The sequence below is a fragment of the Nerophis ophidion genome, linkage group LG05, assembly GCF_033978795.1.
Source record: "Nerophis ophidion isolate RoL-2023_Sa linkage group LG05, RoL_Noph_v1.0, whole genome shotgun sequence".
NCBI classification, from domain to species: domain Eukaryota; kingdom Metazoa; phylum Chordata; class Actinopteri; order Syngnathiformes; family Syngnathidae; genus Nerophis; species Nerophis ophidion.
This window is the reverse complement of record NC_084615.1, coordinates 5,340,233-5,354,572: the sequence shown is the minus strand read 5'-3', so window position 1 is coordinate 5,354,572 and position 14,340 is coordinate 5,340,233. Positions and strand designations below refer to the sequence as shown.

At 39.9% G+C, this 14,340-nt stretch overlaps 1 protein-coding gene across 1 annotated transcript; it reads left to right on the top strand.

Moving 5' to 3' along the window:
* Positions 1 to 6,707: 6,707 nt before the first annotated feature.
* On the top strand, positions 6,708 to 13,198 carry atp5po (ATP synthase peripheral stalk subunit OSCP). Its single transcript, XM_061899773.1, has 7 exons — positions 6,708 to 6,815; positions 7,113 to 7,163; positions 7,244 to 7,354; positions 8,727 to 8,856; positions 11,313 to 11,425; positions 11,504 to 11,590; positions 12,926 to 13,198. The coding sequence occupies exons 1-7, from the start codon at positions 6,723 to 6,725 to the stop codon at positions 13,034 to 13,036; spliced, it is 696 nt and encodes a 231-aa protein (XP_061755757.1). The 5' UTR covers positions 6,708 to 6,722; the 3' UTR covers positions 13,037 to 13,198.
* The last annotated feature ends 1,142 nt before the right edge of the window (positions 13,199 to 14,340 follow it).

Sequence of the window (14,340 nt, the reverse complement as noted above, 5' to 3'; positions counted from 1 at the left end):
CCTCCTCTCTAAGGTTCTCATAGTCATCATTGTCACCGACGTCCCACTGGGTGTGAGTTTTCCTTGCCCTTATGTGGGCCTACCGAGGATGTCGTGGTGGTTTGTGCAGCCCTTTGAGACACTAGTGATTTAGGGCTATATAAGTAAACATTGATTGATTGAAGTGTCTCAAAGGGCTGCACAAACCACTACGACATCCTCGGAAGAACCCACATAAGGGCAAGGAAAACACACAAACAATGGGAAAGGAGAACTCACACCAAGTGGGACGTCGGTGACAATGATGACTATGAGAACCTTGGAGAGGACCACATATTGTTAGTGGACAAAATGGAGCGCATTTTAGCGATATTACGGGGATGAAAGAAGGCCGTTTTAGTAACGCTTTTAATGTGTGACTCAAAGGAGAGAGTTGGGTGGAAGATAATACCTAGATTCTTTACCGAGTCGCCTTGTTTAATTGTTTGGGTGTCAAATGTTACAGTTGTATTATTAAATAGAGGTCGGTGTCTAGCAGGACCGATAATCAGCATTTTTTGGCGTTGAGTTGCAAAAAGTTAGCGGACATCCATTGTTTAATTTCTTTAAGACACGCCTCCAGCTGACTACAATCCGGCGTGTTGGTCAGCTTTAGGGGCATGTAGAGTTGGGTGTCATCAGCATAGCAGTGAAAGCTAACACCGTATTTGCGTATGATGTCACCTAGCGGCAGCATGTAGATGCTGAAGAGTGCAGGGCCAAGGACTGAACCCTGGGGAACTCCACACGTTACCTTAACGTAGTCCGAGGTCACATTGTTATGGGAGATGCACTGCATCCTGTCAGTAAGATAAGAGTTAAACCAAGACAGGGCTAAGTCTGACATACCAATTCGTGTTTTGATACGTTCTAATAAAATATTATGATCGACGGTATCGAAAGCAGCACTAAGATCGAGGAGCAGCAACATAGATGACTCATCAGAATCCATCGTTAGCAATAGATCATTAGTCATTTTTGCGAGGGCTGTCTCAGTAGAGTGATTTGCCCTGAAACCGGATTGAAAGGTTTCACATAGATTGTTAGACGCTAAGTGTTCATTTAGCTGCTCTGCAACAATTTTTTCTCGGATTTTCAAAATAAAGTGAAGGTGAGACACCGGTCGGTAGTTTATCATGAGTTCAGGATCGAGGTTAGTGATAAGTTTATAATATTTAGCACTGATGGACCTAATAATACAAAGAGCTCCTTGATAAGTTTCCCAGGAAGAGGGTCAAATAAACATGTTTGTTTTATTCCATTTACACGTTGTAACAATTCTTCTAATGTTATTTCATCAAAACGAGAAAATCTATCTATCTATCTATCTATCTATCTATCTATCTATCTATCCATCTATCTATCGCTCTCTCTCGCTCTCTTTACACACATATATATATATATATATATATATATATATATATATAATATAGGGACGAAGTGGCGCAGTGGCAGAGTGGTCGTGCGCAATCCGAGTGTCCCTGGTTTAATCCCCACCTAGTACCAACCTCGTCACGTCCATTGTGTCCTGAGCAAGACACTTCACCCTTGCTCCTGATGGGTGCTGGTTAGCGCCTTGCATGGCAGCTCCCTCCATCAGTGTGTGAATGTGTGTGTGAATGGGTAAATGTGGAAGTAGTGTCAAGGCGCTTTGAGTACCTTGAAGGTAGAAAAGCGCTATACAAGTACAACCCATTTATCTTTTATATATATATATATAAACCCTGTTTCCATATGAGTTGGAAAATTGTGTTAGATGTAAATATAAACAGAATACAATGATTTGCAAATCATTTTCAACCCATATTCAGTTGAATATGCTACAAAGACAACGTATTTGATGTTCAAACTGATAAACATTTTTATTTTTGCAAATAATCATTAACTTTAGAATCTGATGCCAGCAACACGTGACAAAGAAGTTGGGAAAGTTGGCAATAAATACTGATAAAGTTGAGTAATGCTCATCAAACACTTATTTGGAACATCCCACAGGTGTGCAGGCTAATTGGGAACAGGTGGGTGCCATGATTGGGTATAAAAGCAGCTGCGCCACTTCGTCCCTATATTATATATATATATGTGTAAAGAGAGAGAGATAGATAGATAGATAGATAGATAGATAGATAGATAGATAGATAGATAGATAGATAGATAGATAGATAGATAGATAGATAGATAGATAGATAGATGGATAGATAGATAGATAGATAGATAGATAGATAGATAGATCTATTTTCTCGTTTTGATGAAATAACATTAGAAGAAAGTTTGATCACATTACGCCTGTACTGGCTCACCTGCACTGGCTTCCTGTGCACTTAAGATGTGACTTTAAGGTTTTACTACTTACGTATAAAATACTACACGGTCTAGCTCCAGCCTATCTTGCCGATTGTATTGTACCATATGTCCCGGCAAGAAATCTGCGTTCAAAGGACTCCGGCTTATTAGTGATTCACAAAGCCCAAAAAAAGTCTGCGGGCTATAGAGCGTTTTCCGTTCGGGCTCCAGTACTCTGGAATGCCCTCCCGGTAACAGTTCGAGATGCCACCTCAGTAGAAGCATTTAAGTCTCACCTTAAAACTCATTTGTATACTCTAGCCTTTAAATAGACTCCCTTTTTAGACCAGTTGATCTGCCGTTTCTTTTATTTTTCTTCTATGTCCCACTCTCCCTTGTGGAGGGGGTCCGGTCCGATCCGGTGGCCATGTACTGCTCGCCTGTGTATCGGCTGGGGACATCTCTGCGCTGCTGATCCGCCTCCGCTTGGGATAGTTTCCTGCTGGCTCCGCTGTGAACGGGACTCTCGCTGCTGTGTTGGATCCGCTTTGGACTGAACTCTCGCGACTGTGTTGGATCCATTATAGATTGAACTCTCACAGTATTATGTTAGACCCGCTCGACATCCATTGCTTTCCTCCTCTCCAAGGTTCTCATAGTCATTATTGTCACCGATGTCCCACTGGGTGTGAGTTTTCCTTGCCCTTATGTGGGCCTACCGAGGATGTCGTGGTGGTCTGTGCAGCCCTTTGAGACACTAGTGATTTAGGGCTATATAAGTAAACATTGATTGATTGATTCCATGAAATGCTAAGTCATTCACAAACAAGGATGGGGCGAGGGTCACCAATTTGTAAGCAAATTCTCGAACAGTTTTCGAACAACATTTCACAAGTAAGATTTAACATTAACGTGCTACTGGTTGTATTTTGTGAAAAGAATATTACCACAGAGTTGAGAAGTACATATTCAATATTTATATAATACATATACAGTATATAGTTCTCTGCAAACCTATGGTGGGATCATGCCTTCAGTGTGCATATTGTATATAGTTCTCTGCAAACCTATGAAATGTTTTATTTTGTCTTCACTATTTTGTCCGAATGCTTTTGGGGGAGGATGACCCCCTACAGGGGTTTGGTTTACAAACTTTCAACCCCACCTAAAACAAAATTCACCAGCCGCCACTGATTATGATGCATTCTCATTTTAGGCAAAGTATAACACAATCATTTCTTAACAGTATAATTGTAACCAGGAAAAAGTCTTCAAGTAACAATATTCAAATACTAATCTTGTTGGTGTAAACAGAATTAGTTTTTAGTCTGAATCCAGTGAAACAGATTGGTGGTTTTCCCCGATATAAAGACTTTCAGGTCATTGTATATGTTTATGTTTAAGTATTTGGCAGACGCTTGTATCCAAAGCGACATACTGTACATAAAAAATACATGCAAAACAATCACTGTAAACATTATCATTTAAGGGAAGAATGTAATAGAAAATATCAATACAAAGTGTCAAGACAGGATAAACTATCTGCTGCACTAGCAACAGAGATACAGTCTATAGGTCCTTAAGATATATAGATATCTAATATATTCATACATTGTTTATGTAGGATATACACACAACCCCAAAGGGAATAAGTGGTAGGAAATGGATGGATGGATGGATGGATAACCTAATCACATTGTTTCTTCAATTTAAAAATAGCTGACCGTTTTTCCCCCGCCCTTTCTGGGATTATATTCCCAGTTCTGATCTCGGACATCCAACCGCGTGAAAATGAGTGGTATTCAGTGAGATAAGATGAACTAAACACGCTGACAGTTCATTGCTCCTGCCAAATGAATTGCACTGAGTGGAGCGGATCACCACTCCAAGATGGCGGCCCCGCGTCTCGTCAGCGCCAGTAGGCAGTAGTGCTCGATGCTGCGTCTACTTATAAAATGTCTAAGGTTAGCAGCAGTGGAACCTCGAACACAAACTATGCTTTCACAACGATAGAAACATATAATATGGCTAAGGATCTACACGTTAAATGTACATAAAAGAACATACGTAATTACAATGTCTGTGAAATCAAACGTTTTGGTAGACACCGTGGTAGCTCGCGTGCGATCCAAACAATGCTGGGAGAGTTTTTGTTGTTGTTTTTTTTACAAATCTAATTATGTAGCAATGCTTTTATCTACTGTACTATCATAATCCAAGTTCCTGGGGGTGCAGATAACTGACAATATATATGACCTGGTCCCTACACACCAGAGCTCTTGTAAAAAGAGCTCAGCAGCGCATGCACTTTTTTGCATCGGATGAATAGAGCACAGCTCCCTCCCCCCATTCTTACCACATTCTACAGGTGCACTATAAAGAACCTACTGACCAACAGCATCTCTGTCTGGACTGTCGCTTGCAGTGCCTAAGACTGGAAGTCTCTCCAGAGAGTGGAGATCATCAGGACTCCTCTTCCTCCTATCCAGGAGATCGCAAAAAGCCGCTGCCTGACCAGGGCTCAAAAAATCTGCAGAGACTCCTCCCACCCACCACTGAGGACTGTCTTCACTGCTAGACTCAAGAAAGAGGTTCCGCAGCCTCTGAAGCAGAACCTCCAGCTACTTCCCCCAGCCCGTATAACTCTTAAATGCATCCTCTCAATTCCCCCCAAAACTGGATTAACTCGCCGGAATATAAAAGACAATATAACATACATCCATATACCTGGATGCATATGCACAAGTGCAATATATTACCATGAATTGATTAACGTGGACTCCGACTTAAACGAGTTGAAAAACTTATTTGGGTGTTCAATTGTACGGAATATGTACTGAACTGTTTAATCTACTAAAAAAGTTTCAATCAATCCATCAATTTATCTGTACAGTAATCTATTTATTTCATATCTGCACCTTATAGCGATCCTGTTCTGTCTCCCTGTAATGTTTGTCTGATCTTGAATGGGATTGTGCTGAAAATTGTAATTTTCCTGAAGGAACTCTCCTGATGGAATAGATAAAGTACTATCCATCTATCTCTATCTATCTATATCCTGCACTACCATGAACTAATGCAACGAAATTCCGTTCTTATCTGTACTGTCAAGTTCAAATTTGAATGCCAAGGGGTCACCAACCTTTTTGAAACCAAGAGCTACTTCTTGAATACTGATTAATGCGAAGGATTACCAGTTTGATACACACTTAAATAAATTGCCAGAAATAGCCAATTTGCTCAATTTACCTTTAACTCGATGTTATTATTAATAATTAATGATATTTATCTTTGTGGATACACTGATCATCTCAATGATTTCTCACAATAAATATATATTTTTGATAACATGTTTTAAATAGGTTGAAATCCAATCTGCACTTTGTTAGAATATGTAATAAATTGGACCAAGCTATATTTCTAACAAAGACAAATCATTATTTCTTCTAGATTTTCTAGAACAAAAATTTTGAAAGAAATTCAAAAGACTTTGAAATAAGATTTAAATTTGATTGTACAGGTTTTCTAGATTTGCCAGAATTTTTTTTTTTTTTTAATTTTAATCATAATAAGTTTGAAGAAATATTTCACAAATATTCTCCGTCGAAAAAACAGAAGCTAAAATGAAGAATTAAATTAAAATGTATTTTTTATTCTTTACAATAAAATAAATACATATACTTGAACATTGATTTAAATTGTCAGGAAAGAAGAGGAATGAATTTAAAAGGTTTTTAAGGTTGTCTTTCTGAAACTTATAAGAAGCAAAAGTTAAAAAAATTATGAATTTATTTAAACAAGTGAAGACCAAGTCTTTAAAATATTTTCTTGGATTTTGAAATTCTATTTGAGTTTTGTCTCTCTTAGAATTATAAATGTCGAACACAGCGAGACCAGCTTGCTAGTAAATAAATACAATTTAAAAAATAGAGGCAGCTCACTGGTAAGTGCTGCTATTTGAGCTATTTTTAGAACAGGCCAGTGGGCGACTCATCTGGTCCTTACGGGCTACCTGGTGCACGCGGGCACTGCGTTGGTGACCTCTGGTCTATCCATCCATCCATTTCTCAGCTACAATCGGGCGGAAGGCAGTGTACACCCTGGACAAGTTGCCACCTCATCGCAGGGCCAACGCAGATAGACAGACAACATTCACACTCACTTTCACACACTAGTGTTGCCAATCAACCTATCCCCAGGTGCATGTCTTTGGAGGTGGGAGGAAGCCGGAGTACCCGGAGGGAACCCACGCATTCACGGGGAGAACATGCAAACTCCACACAGGAAGATCCCGAGCCTGGATTTGAACCCAGGACTGCAGGAACTTCGTATTGTGAGGCAGACACACTAACCCCTCTTCCACCGTGAAGCGCTAGACTAAATCTAATAGATTTGCTTTAGGACTACATTACCCATGACCCATGAACAGTTTCCTCCCCGTGCACATGCGCACTCGATACTTTTGCTCAAGACAGCTGGAGGAGAAAATGGCAGCACTCATGCTAGGACAGCAGGTAACACGTTCAATGATTTTACCAATTTTGTCACGTTTAAAATAGTTAAAAGTCTATATTTGTATATTGCAAAGTCCGTCTAACACGCCATAACCTTTCCGGGGAACCTTCTGTCGACTTTGACATGCATGAGTAACACACGCGGCGTTGCACTTGAATGACTGCTAAAGTGTTAGCCTAGCAGCGAGCAGTAATGCATCCATCCATTTCCTACCGCTTGTCCCTTTCCCAAACTAAATGTGTACTCTCTCCCCTACGTATTGTTTCATGTCAAAGTTATGCGATTTGTTTCTGCAGGCCCGCCAGTTTAGCACATCAGTTGTCCGACCTGCAACCAAGCTGGTTAAGGTACAACATGATATACAACATGACACCCTATTGAATTGTTAAATGACCGTTTTTTTGATTTTTTTACTTTCCTATTCAAGCCTCCCATTCAGGTCTATGGAGTGGAGGGCCGTTATGCCATAGCTCTGTTCTCAGCTGCTAGCAAGCAGAAGAAACTGGACCAAGTGGAACAGGAGCTGGGTAAAGTAAATGTAAGTCAAGGATGTGAAGGTGATTTGGTCTGAATGTCCGCTTGAATTGCTGTTTTTTTTTTTTTATTATATTTATTATATTTATATAGCGCTTTTCTCTAGTGACTCAAAGCGCTTTACATAGTGAAACCCAATATCTAAGTTACATTTAAACCAGTGTGGGTGGCACTGGGAGCAGGTGGGTAAAGTGTCTTGCCCAACGACACAATGGCAGTGACTAGGATGGCGGAAGCGGGAATCGAACCTGGAACCCTCAATTTGCTGGCACGGCCACTCTACCAACCGAGCTATGTCGCCCAATTGCACACATTTCCATGAATTGAATAAATCTGATGCTAATTCATTTTTACAAATGCACTGTTTTTAAAAATTGTAGGTGATAAATTTTCATTTGGTGAAACAAAAATGATTTGTAAAACAGCAATAATATACATCAATAATCGATTAATAATTGCATCGTAGCTCCTGAATCGTAATCAAATCATGATGTGGCCAAAGATTCCCACCTCTAGTGAATTTCTTCAGCATTATCCACACGTTTAAGTCAAGACTTTGGGAAGGCAGTTCCAAAACCTTATTTTTAGCCTGATTTAGCCATTCCTTTACCACTTTTGACATGTGTTTGGGGTCATTGTCCTGTTGGAACACCCAACCGCGCCCAAAACCCAACCACTGGGCTGATGATTTTAGGTTGTCCTGAAGAATTTGGAGGTAATCCTCCTTTTTCATTGTCCAATTTACTCTCTGTAAAGCACCAGCTCCATTGGCAGCAAAACAGGCCCAGCGCATAAAACTACCACCACCATGCTTGACGGTAGGCATGAACAGGCTCCAGTTTCTGCTCCTCACAATAATCTTTTTTTTTTTTCTTTGTCATGAAAAAGGAACATTTTTGTCATTAAAAAGGGAGGTTTTTGTGGTTGGTGCACTAATTGTAAGTGTATATTGTGTTTTTTATGTTGATTTAATAAATAAAAAAACAACAATTTTTTTTTTTTTTTTTGTTTGTTTTTACAAAAATGAATAAAAAATTATTCTGCGGCCCGGTACCAATTTTTTGTATTCAGGCATGCTTGTGCGTGCGTGTGTCTTTACCTCACAATAATCTTTTTTTTTTTTTTTTTTTTTCTTTGTCATGAAAAAGGGACATTTTTGTCATTAAAAAGGGAGGTTTTTGTGGTTGGTGCACTAATAGTAAGTGTATATTGTGTTTTTTATGTTGATTTAATAAATTTTAAAAAACATTTTTTTATTTTTTATTTTTTATAAAAATGAATAAAAAACTCTTCTGCGGCCCGGTACCAATTTTTTGTATTCAGGCATGCTTGTGCGTGCGTGTGTCTTTACTGTGTCTTTACTTTTTGTTCCACAGACCCTCATCAAGGATCCTAAATTTTCCAGTGTGGTAATGAACCCTATTGTGAAGCGTAGCATCAAGCAGAAGATCTTCGCCGATGCCCTTACAAAGGCCAAAGCCTCCCCGATCACCATGAACCTCATTAGTGAGTTGTCACGCAGTACATAGGCTTGGGCCAGTATGGAATTTTGCAGGATGATATATATAGTCGTGCGTCCAAACTTTTAACGGGATGATTGTGCACACACACACACGCAAACGTACACACATACATTCACAGACACACACAGGATCATGGTCTATAAAGGCAGATTTTTCCGTGCAGGAGTATACCAAAAATAGTTTTTTTTCCCTCTTCTTCGAACAGACATTTCTGCCATGTTTGATCGCTGTAATATTTGCTAACAGCTGCTCCACACAACCATCGATCTCAATCACATAATCGCCCAGCCCTAATTCACTCTGCTCGTTTATTGTAGAATTTATTCAACGCGCCCAGGTGCCGAGATATATGCACCAAGTGAACCCTCTTGCACCCTGTTTGAAAGCCAGAGATGAAGAAAACTTATTGTTATCGAGTTCATTTTCATTTATTGACCAGTGGTTTTGTGGTGGAATGCTACATAAAATGAGAAAAACACTTGCAGAGTTACTAATCCTTTAGGTCAGGGGTGTCAAACTCATTTTAGCTCAGGGGCCGCATGGAGGAAAATCTGTGCACACACGGGCCGGCTTATTAAAATCATGGCATCAAAACTAAAAACTAGGGCTGGGCAACGATTAAAAATTTTAATCGAAGTTAATCGCACTATTTTTCGATTAATCGTGATTAACTGCATTGTATACGCAAAGCCCAATAATGAATTCAAAAGTAGTGTGTAGTGCACCTTTATTGGAATATTCTCCCACATGAACAAAAGCGCTAAAACATTTGTTGTGCAAACACAATTTAAATCAGTCCTTGTTAAACAGTAGCAGTTAAATAGCATATTTTATGAAAATAACTTCAAAAAATGTAAATACAAACATTTAAGCTTATTGCCACTACCAGGGTATTTAAGTTATCCTGTTTGTTATGGAAAATAAATATAATCTACATACAAATCTCTGAGCCACAATCATAACATCTGAACAGGCAATTTCTGAGGTAACAGCAGAAACATTTTTTTTATCAGGGATCTTATGTTCAAAAAACCTATATTATAGGTAGTGGGCTGTTTTAGGGAATTTTTGATCAAATTATCCGTAGTAGCAATATTAATAATGTTGTGTTTATTCTGCGTAGTGCACTTAAAATAATTATGACCATATCTAGGAATTGATATGATGGGAATTTTCCGATACTTTGCTTGGTGCTTTGATAAACTGAACGCATCATATACATGGTACTATATTGTGATGTTATGAGCCAGGGAATAAAAGAACTACCCTACCCAGCATGCAACAGGAGTGAGGAGCATGCGCGGTAGCCCGGTATAGGTTGTGTCGCCATGACGGCATCTTGTATGTTGTGATATGCACGCTCTGAAAGCAAACGTTAAGAACTCAGCCAACACTCCTGGTCTGCATTATTCATAAATAGACAGACAACACATATACTCCGCTGCTTCACAGGCCGCTGGATGTAGCCGGCAAAGTATTCCCATGCTAGCTAGCCGGTCTAGCAAGTACGCGTCATTCAGTCCAAAACGGCCCGATCTATCCACATCCAGAATTGTCTGGCGGTCGTAAGTGATCCCGGAGTGACCACGCTGTAAGCCAGCCATGAAATTTGCAGAATTGTCCGGTATTTTTGCCAAATGTTCCATCTTTACCAAGAGCCCCTTGACGCCGGGCGACGCCATCTTGTTAAGAAAAGGCGTTAACAAAATAAAAGCATGTAAACAACATACGCAAATGTGCGATAAAATAATTGTCGGCGTTAATAGATTTATGAGTTAACTCATAATTAACGCATTAATTTGCCCACCCCTACTAAAAACTAAAGACCACTTCAAATTGTTTTCTTTGTCCTACTTTGGCCAAAAATAGAACAAACACATTCTGAAAATATTACAATAAAAATATAGAAAAAAATACTGGCAGCGGTAAAGTTTAGATCAATGTAGGAAAGAAGAAAGTAAATGAATGTTTCTAACTGAATAGATTTACTTATGCATAAAAATGTGTTGTCTTTTGTATTATTATTTTTAATAAATTAAATAATGTTTATGACCACCTTTTTCCAAAACACAATATGGAATGTGAGATATAACAGGATAATGCATACTTTTATCATTTGTTTTCAAAACGGTTACAAAGAAGTGGGATCCCCCAAAATTTACTGTGGGACCCCATTTTTTGGACTTGATGGGGTCCCTGGGACCTAGCGCCAACACTGATGGAGTATTGGTGCATGTAAAACGGCAGCCGGCGTCTGTGGCCTGCGGGCCGGTTCTAATACTGATCAAATACCATCATATAATTCATTTGTGGGCCGGATCTGGCCCGCGGACCTTGACTTTGACACAGGCTTTAGATGCTTCAGTCTCCTTTTAACATGTATGCCTTGCATTCTTGTTTAGATGTAGTGTTAATCGATTATATTGTCCGTTTCTGCAGATGTTTTAGCCGACAATGGTCGTCTGACTAAAACTGGGGACGTCATCGCTGCTTTCGGCAAGATGATGAGTGCACACCGCGGTGAGGTGAGCTGCACCGTTACCACTGCTCAGGTATGTCGTACAAATGTTGCTGTCTTTTTAGTCTTTATCGTCACCCTGTCCAATTTACTCAATGTTGTATCATTTCAGCCTTTGGATCAGGCTAGTCTTGCGGAGCTGAAAGTCGCACTCAATGGATTTATTCAGAAGGGTGAAACGATCAAGCTGGAAACCAAGGTACAATTTTTAGTTTTAAAGATCCCATTGTCTACTTTTTTCACACATCAATTTGAATTACCATATTTTCCGGGCTATACAGTGCATCAGTATATACGGGGGAGACAGCAGCAAGGCAATCGCTTCATTCCGTGACTATTAAAGTATAGCTGACATCAAAGACATGCGCAGTAAGGATAATTTCTGAGCCAAATTTTAGGACTATCGGCATAAATCACCCGTCTCGATCGGAATTAAATTTTGATCCAAACGTGTGATCGAATGGCGTGTTTACATGAAGCTATTTTATTCCGGTAAGGCAGAGCTGAGCAAATATTTTGACTCGGGGTTGGGGTTACCATTGTGAGAAAAAAATGTGTCTGGGGGCCAAGATGTATGTGTAAACATCTGCTGTACAGTATGTGTGTTTGGGCCCCCTTTTATCAGGAACACTAATACCAAAAGTCACAATGTCCAATAGAGTTCTAAAAACGTTATGACAGACCACCTCAAAAAGATGGAATGGAATTTTACAGTTTTTTACTGAATTGGACACACAAATTGCACATTAAAATAAAGAAAGTGGGATTTACAATATTAACTATGAACAATAAAACACTGAATATTAACAGAATATGAACGTCGCTCCTTTCTTCTCAGACCAGCTCCTCGATAGTTGTTAATCTTTTACAATCAAGCAAAACACAACATCCATCCATCCATCCATTTTCTACCACTTATTCCCTTTCGGGCTCGCGGGGGGCGCTGGCGCCTATCTCAGCTACAATCGGGCAGAAGGCGGGGTACACCCTGGACAAGTCGCCACCTCATCACAGGGCCAACACAGATAGACAGACAATATTCACACTCACATTCACACACTAGGGCCAATTTAGTGTTGCCAACACAACAAAAATATTTTAAAAAAAAACAGCAAAATATGAATGTAAAGTGTAATGAACACCTACAATATGATATCACAAAAAAATCTGCTTCTGCATCTGTTTCTGACACATGCGTTTCAGGCTAGCTGCTCTGGAAACAAACCCTCGTCTGAGCTACTGTAATAACTCGTACAACACCCAAAAGCGCAGATTTCGGCCATTGAAATACTTTCTGTAGTTCAAGACTTACGGTCATTTAAAAACAGCCCTGCAAATTATAATGGTGTTGACAGTTTTGATGTTAAAGGTAAAAAAAAAAAATGTAGAACGTCCAATGGGCCAGATTGAAAATCATAAAGGGCCACATTTTGCCCAGGTCTGCTTTTAATCAGATTAATAGTACGTAGCTATGGTCTGCCTTTTATTTAAACTACTATGTATGATTTGACTTAAAATGTCGTGTTCCTAACAGTCTGATCCATCAATCCTGGGCGGCATGGTTGTCAGTATCGGCGACAAGTACGTGGACATGTCCACGAAGACGAAGATTCAGAAGTTGACCAAGCTCATGAAAGAATCTTAAGTCCTGTGGACTTCATCTTGGATCCATTTTGGAAGTGACCATCAGGAGAAATATCACTGATAAATGTAAATTGATATTTGTTCTAGCACTGCAGTTGCTGCAGAAAGCCAGTGTTTGTCCTTAAATTCCTATGGATTTTAATAAACGCTCTCCATGATAAAAGTGTTGTTTTGTGTTTTATTATACCTGTCTATTTTTTCCTGGGTAACGTTTGTATTTTGCTGTCCTTTCTAGGTTTTAACCTTCCATGTGAAAAAGTTTAAGACCATAACCTGTATTACCATGAATTCATTAACGTGGGGGCAGCACGGTGGACAGGGGTTAGTGCGTCTGCCTCACAATACGAGTAGTCCTGGGTTCAATCCCGGTCTCGGGATCTTTCTGTGTGGAGTTTGCAAGTTCTCCCTGTGACGATGTGGGTTCCCTCCGGGTACTCCGGCTTCCTCCTACTTCCAAGGACATGCACCTAGGAATAGGTTGATTGGCAACACTAAATTGGAGCTAGTGTGTGAATGTGAGTGTGAATGTTGTCTGTCTATCTGTGTTGGCCCTGCGATGAGGTGGAGACTTGTCCAGAGTTAACCCCACCTTCTTCCCGATTGTAGCTGAGATAGGCTCCAGCGACCCCGAAGGGAATAAGCGGTTCAAAATGGATGATGAACGTGGACTCCGACTTAAACAAGTTGAAAAACTTATTGGGGTGTTACTATTTAAGTGGTCAATTGTACGGAATATGTACTGTACTGTGCTATCTACTAATAAACGTTTCAATCAAATTTCAAAACTGATAGATGCAGCTGCCAAAGAAAACATTTGTCCAAACCAGGGGTAGGGAACCTATGGCTCTAGAGCCAGATATGGCTCTAGAGCCTGATGTGGCTCTTGTGATGACCGCATCTGGCTCTCGGATATATCTGAGCTGACATTGCTCAACACGATAAGTAATGAATAATTCCACTTGTAATCACAGTGTTAAAAATGTTGAAAATATAAAACATTCTCATGCATTTTTAATCCATCCATCCGTTTTCTACCGCACCTGTTCAAGAAGTTGCGTGAATGGTAAAAAGTTATTTATTATTGGTTAGTGTGGGGCTTGCCTTCCTGGGGTTTCTTCAGACCACCAAGCACCGACATGAGAGCCTGTTTCAGGGTTACGATATTGTTTTATTTTTCAAAAAGTCTCTCAGTTGCTTTCCAGCAATTGTCTTTTTCTATTTTTCTCTTCCGTTCTCGCTCGCACTCTGGCTGTATCCCCAACCCCGTCTCTCCTCCTGGCTGCTGCTTATAAACAGCGCGACAGG

Excerpts from the sequence above, each read along its gene's own strand:
- atp5po (XM_061899773.1), top strand. The coding sequence starts at position 6,723 with ATGAACAGTTTCCTCCCCGTGCACATGCGCACTCGATACTTTTGCTCA. Across the intron at positions 6,816-7,112 it reads CACTCATGCTAGGACAGCAG|GCCCGCCAGTTTAGCACATC; the intron begins GTAACACGTTCA and ends TTGTTTCTGCAG. Across the intron at positions 8,857-11,312 it reads GATCACCATGAACCTCATTA|ATGTTTTAGCCGACAATGGT; the intron begins GTGAGTTGTCAC and ends CCGTTTCTGCAG.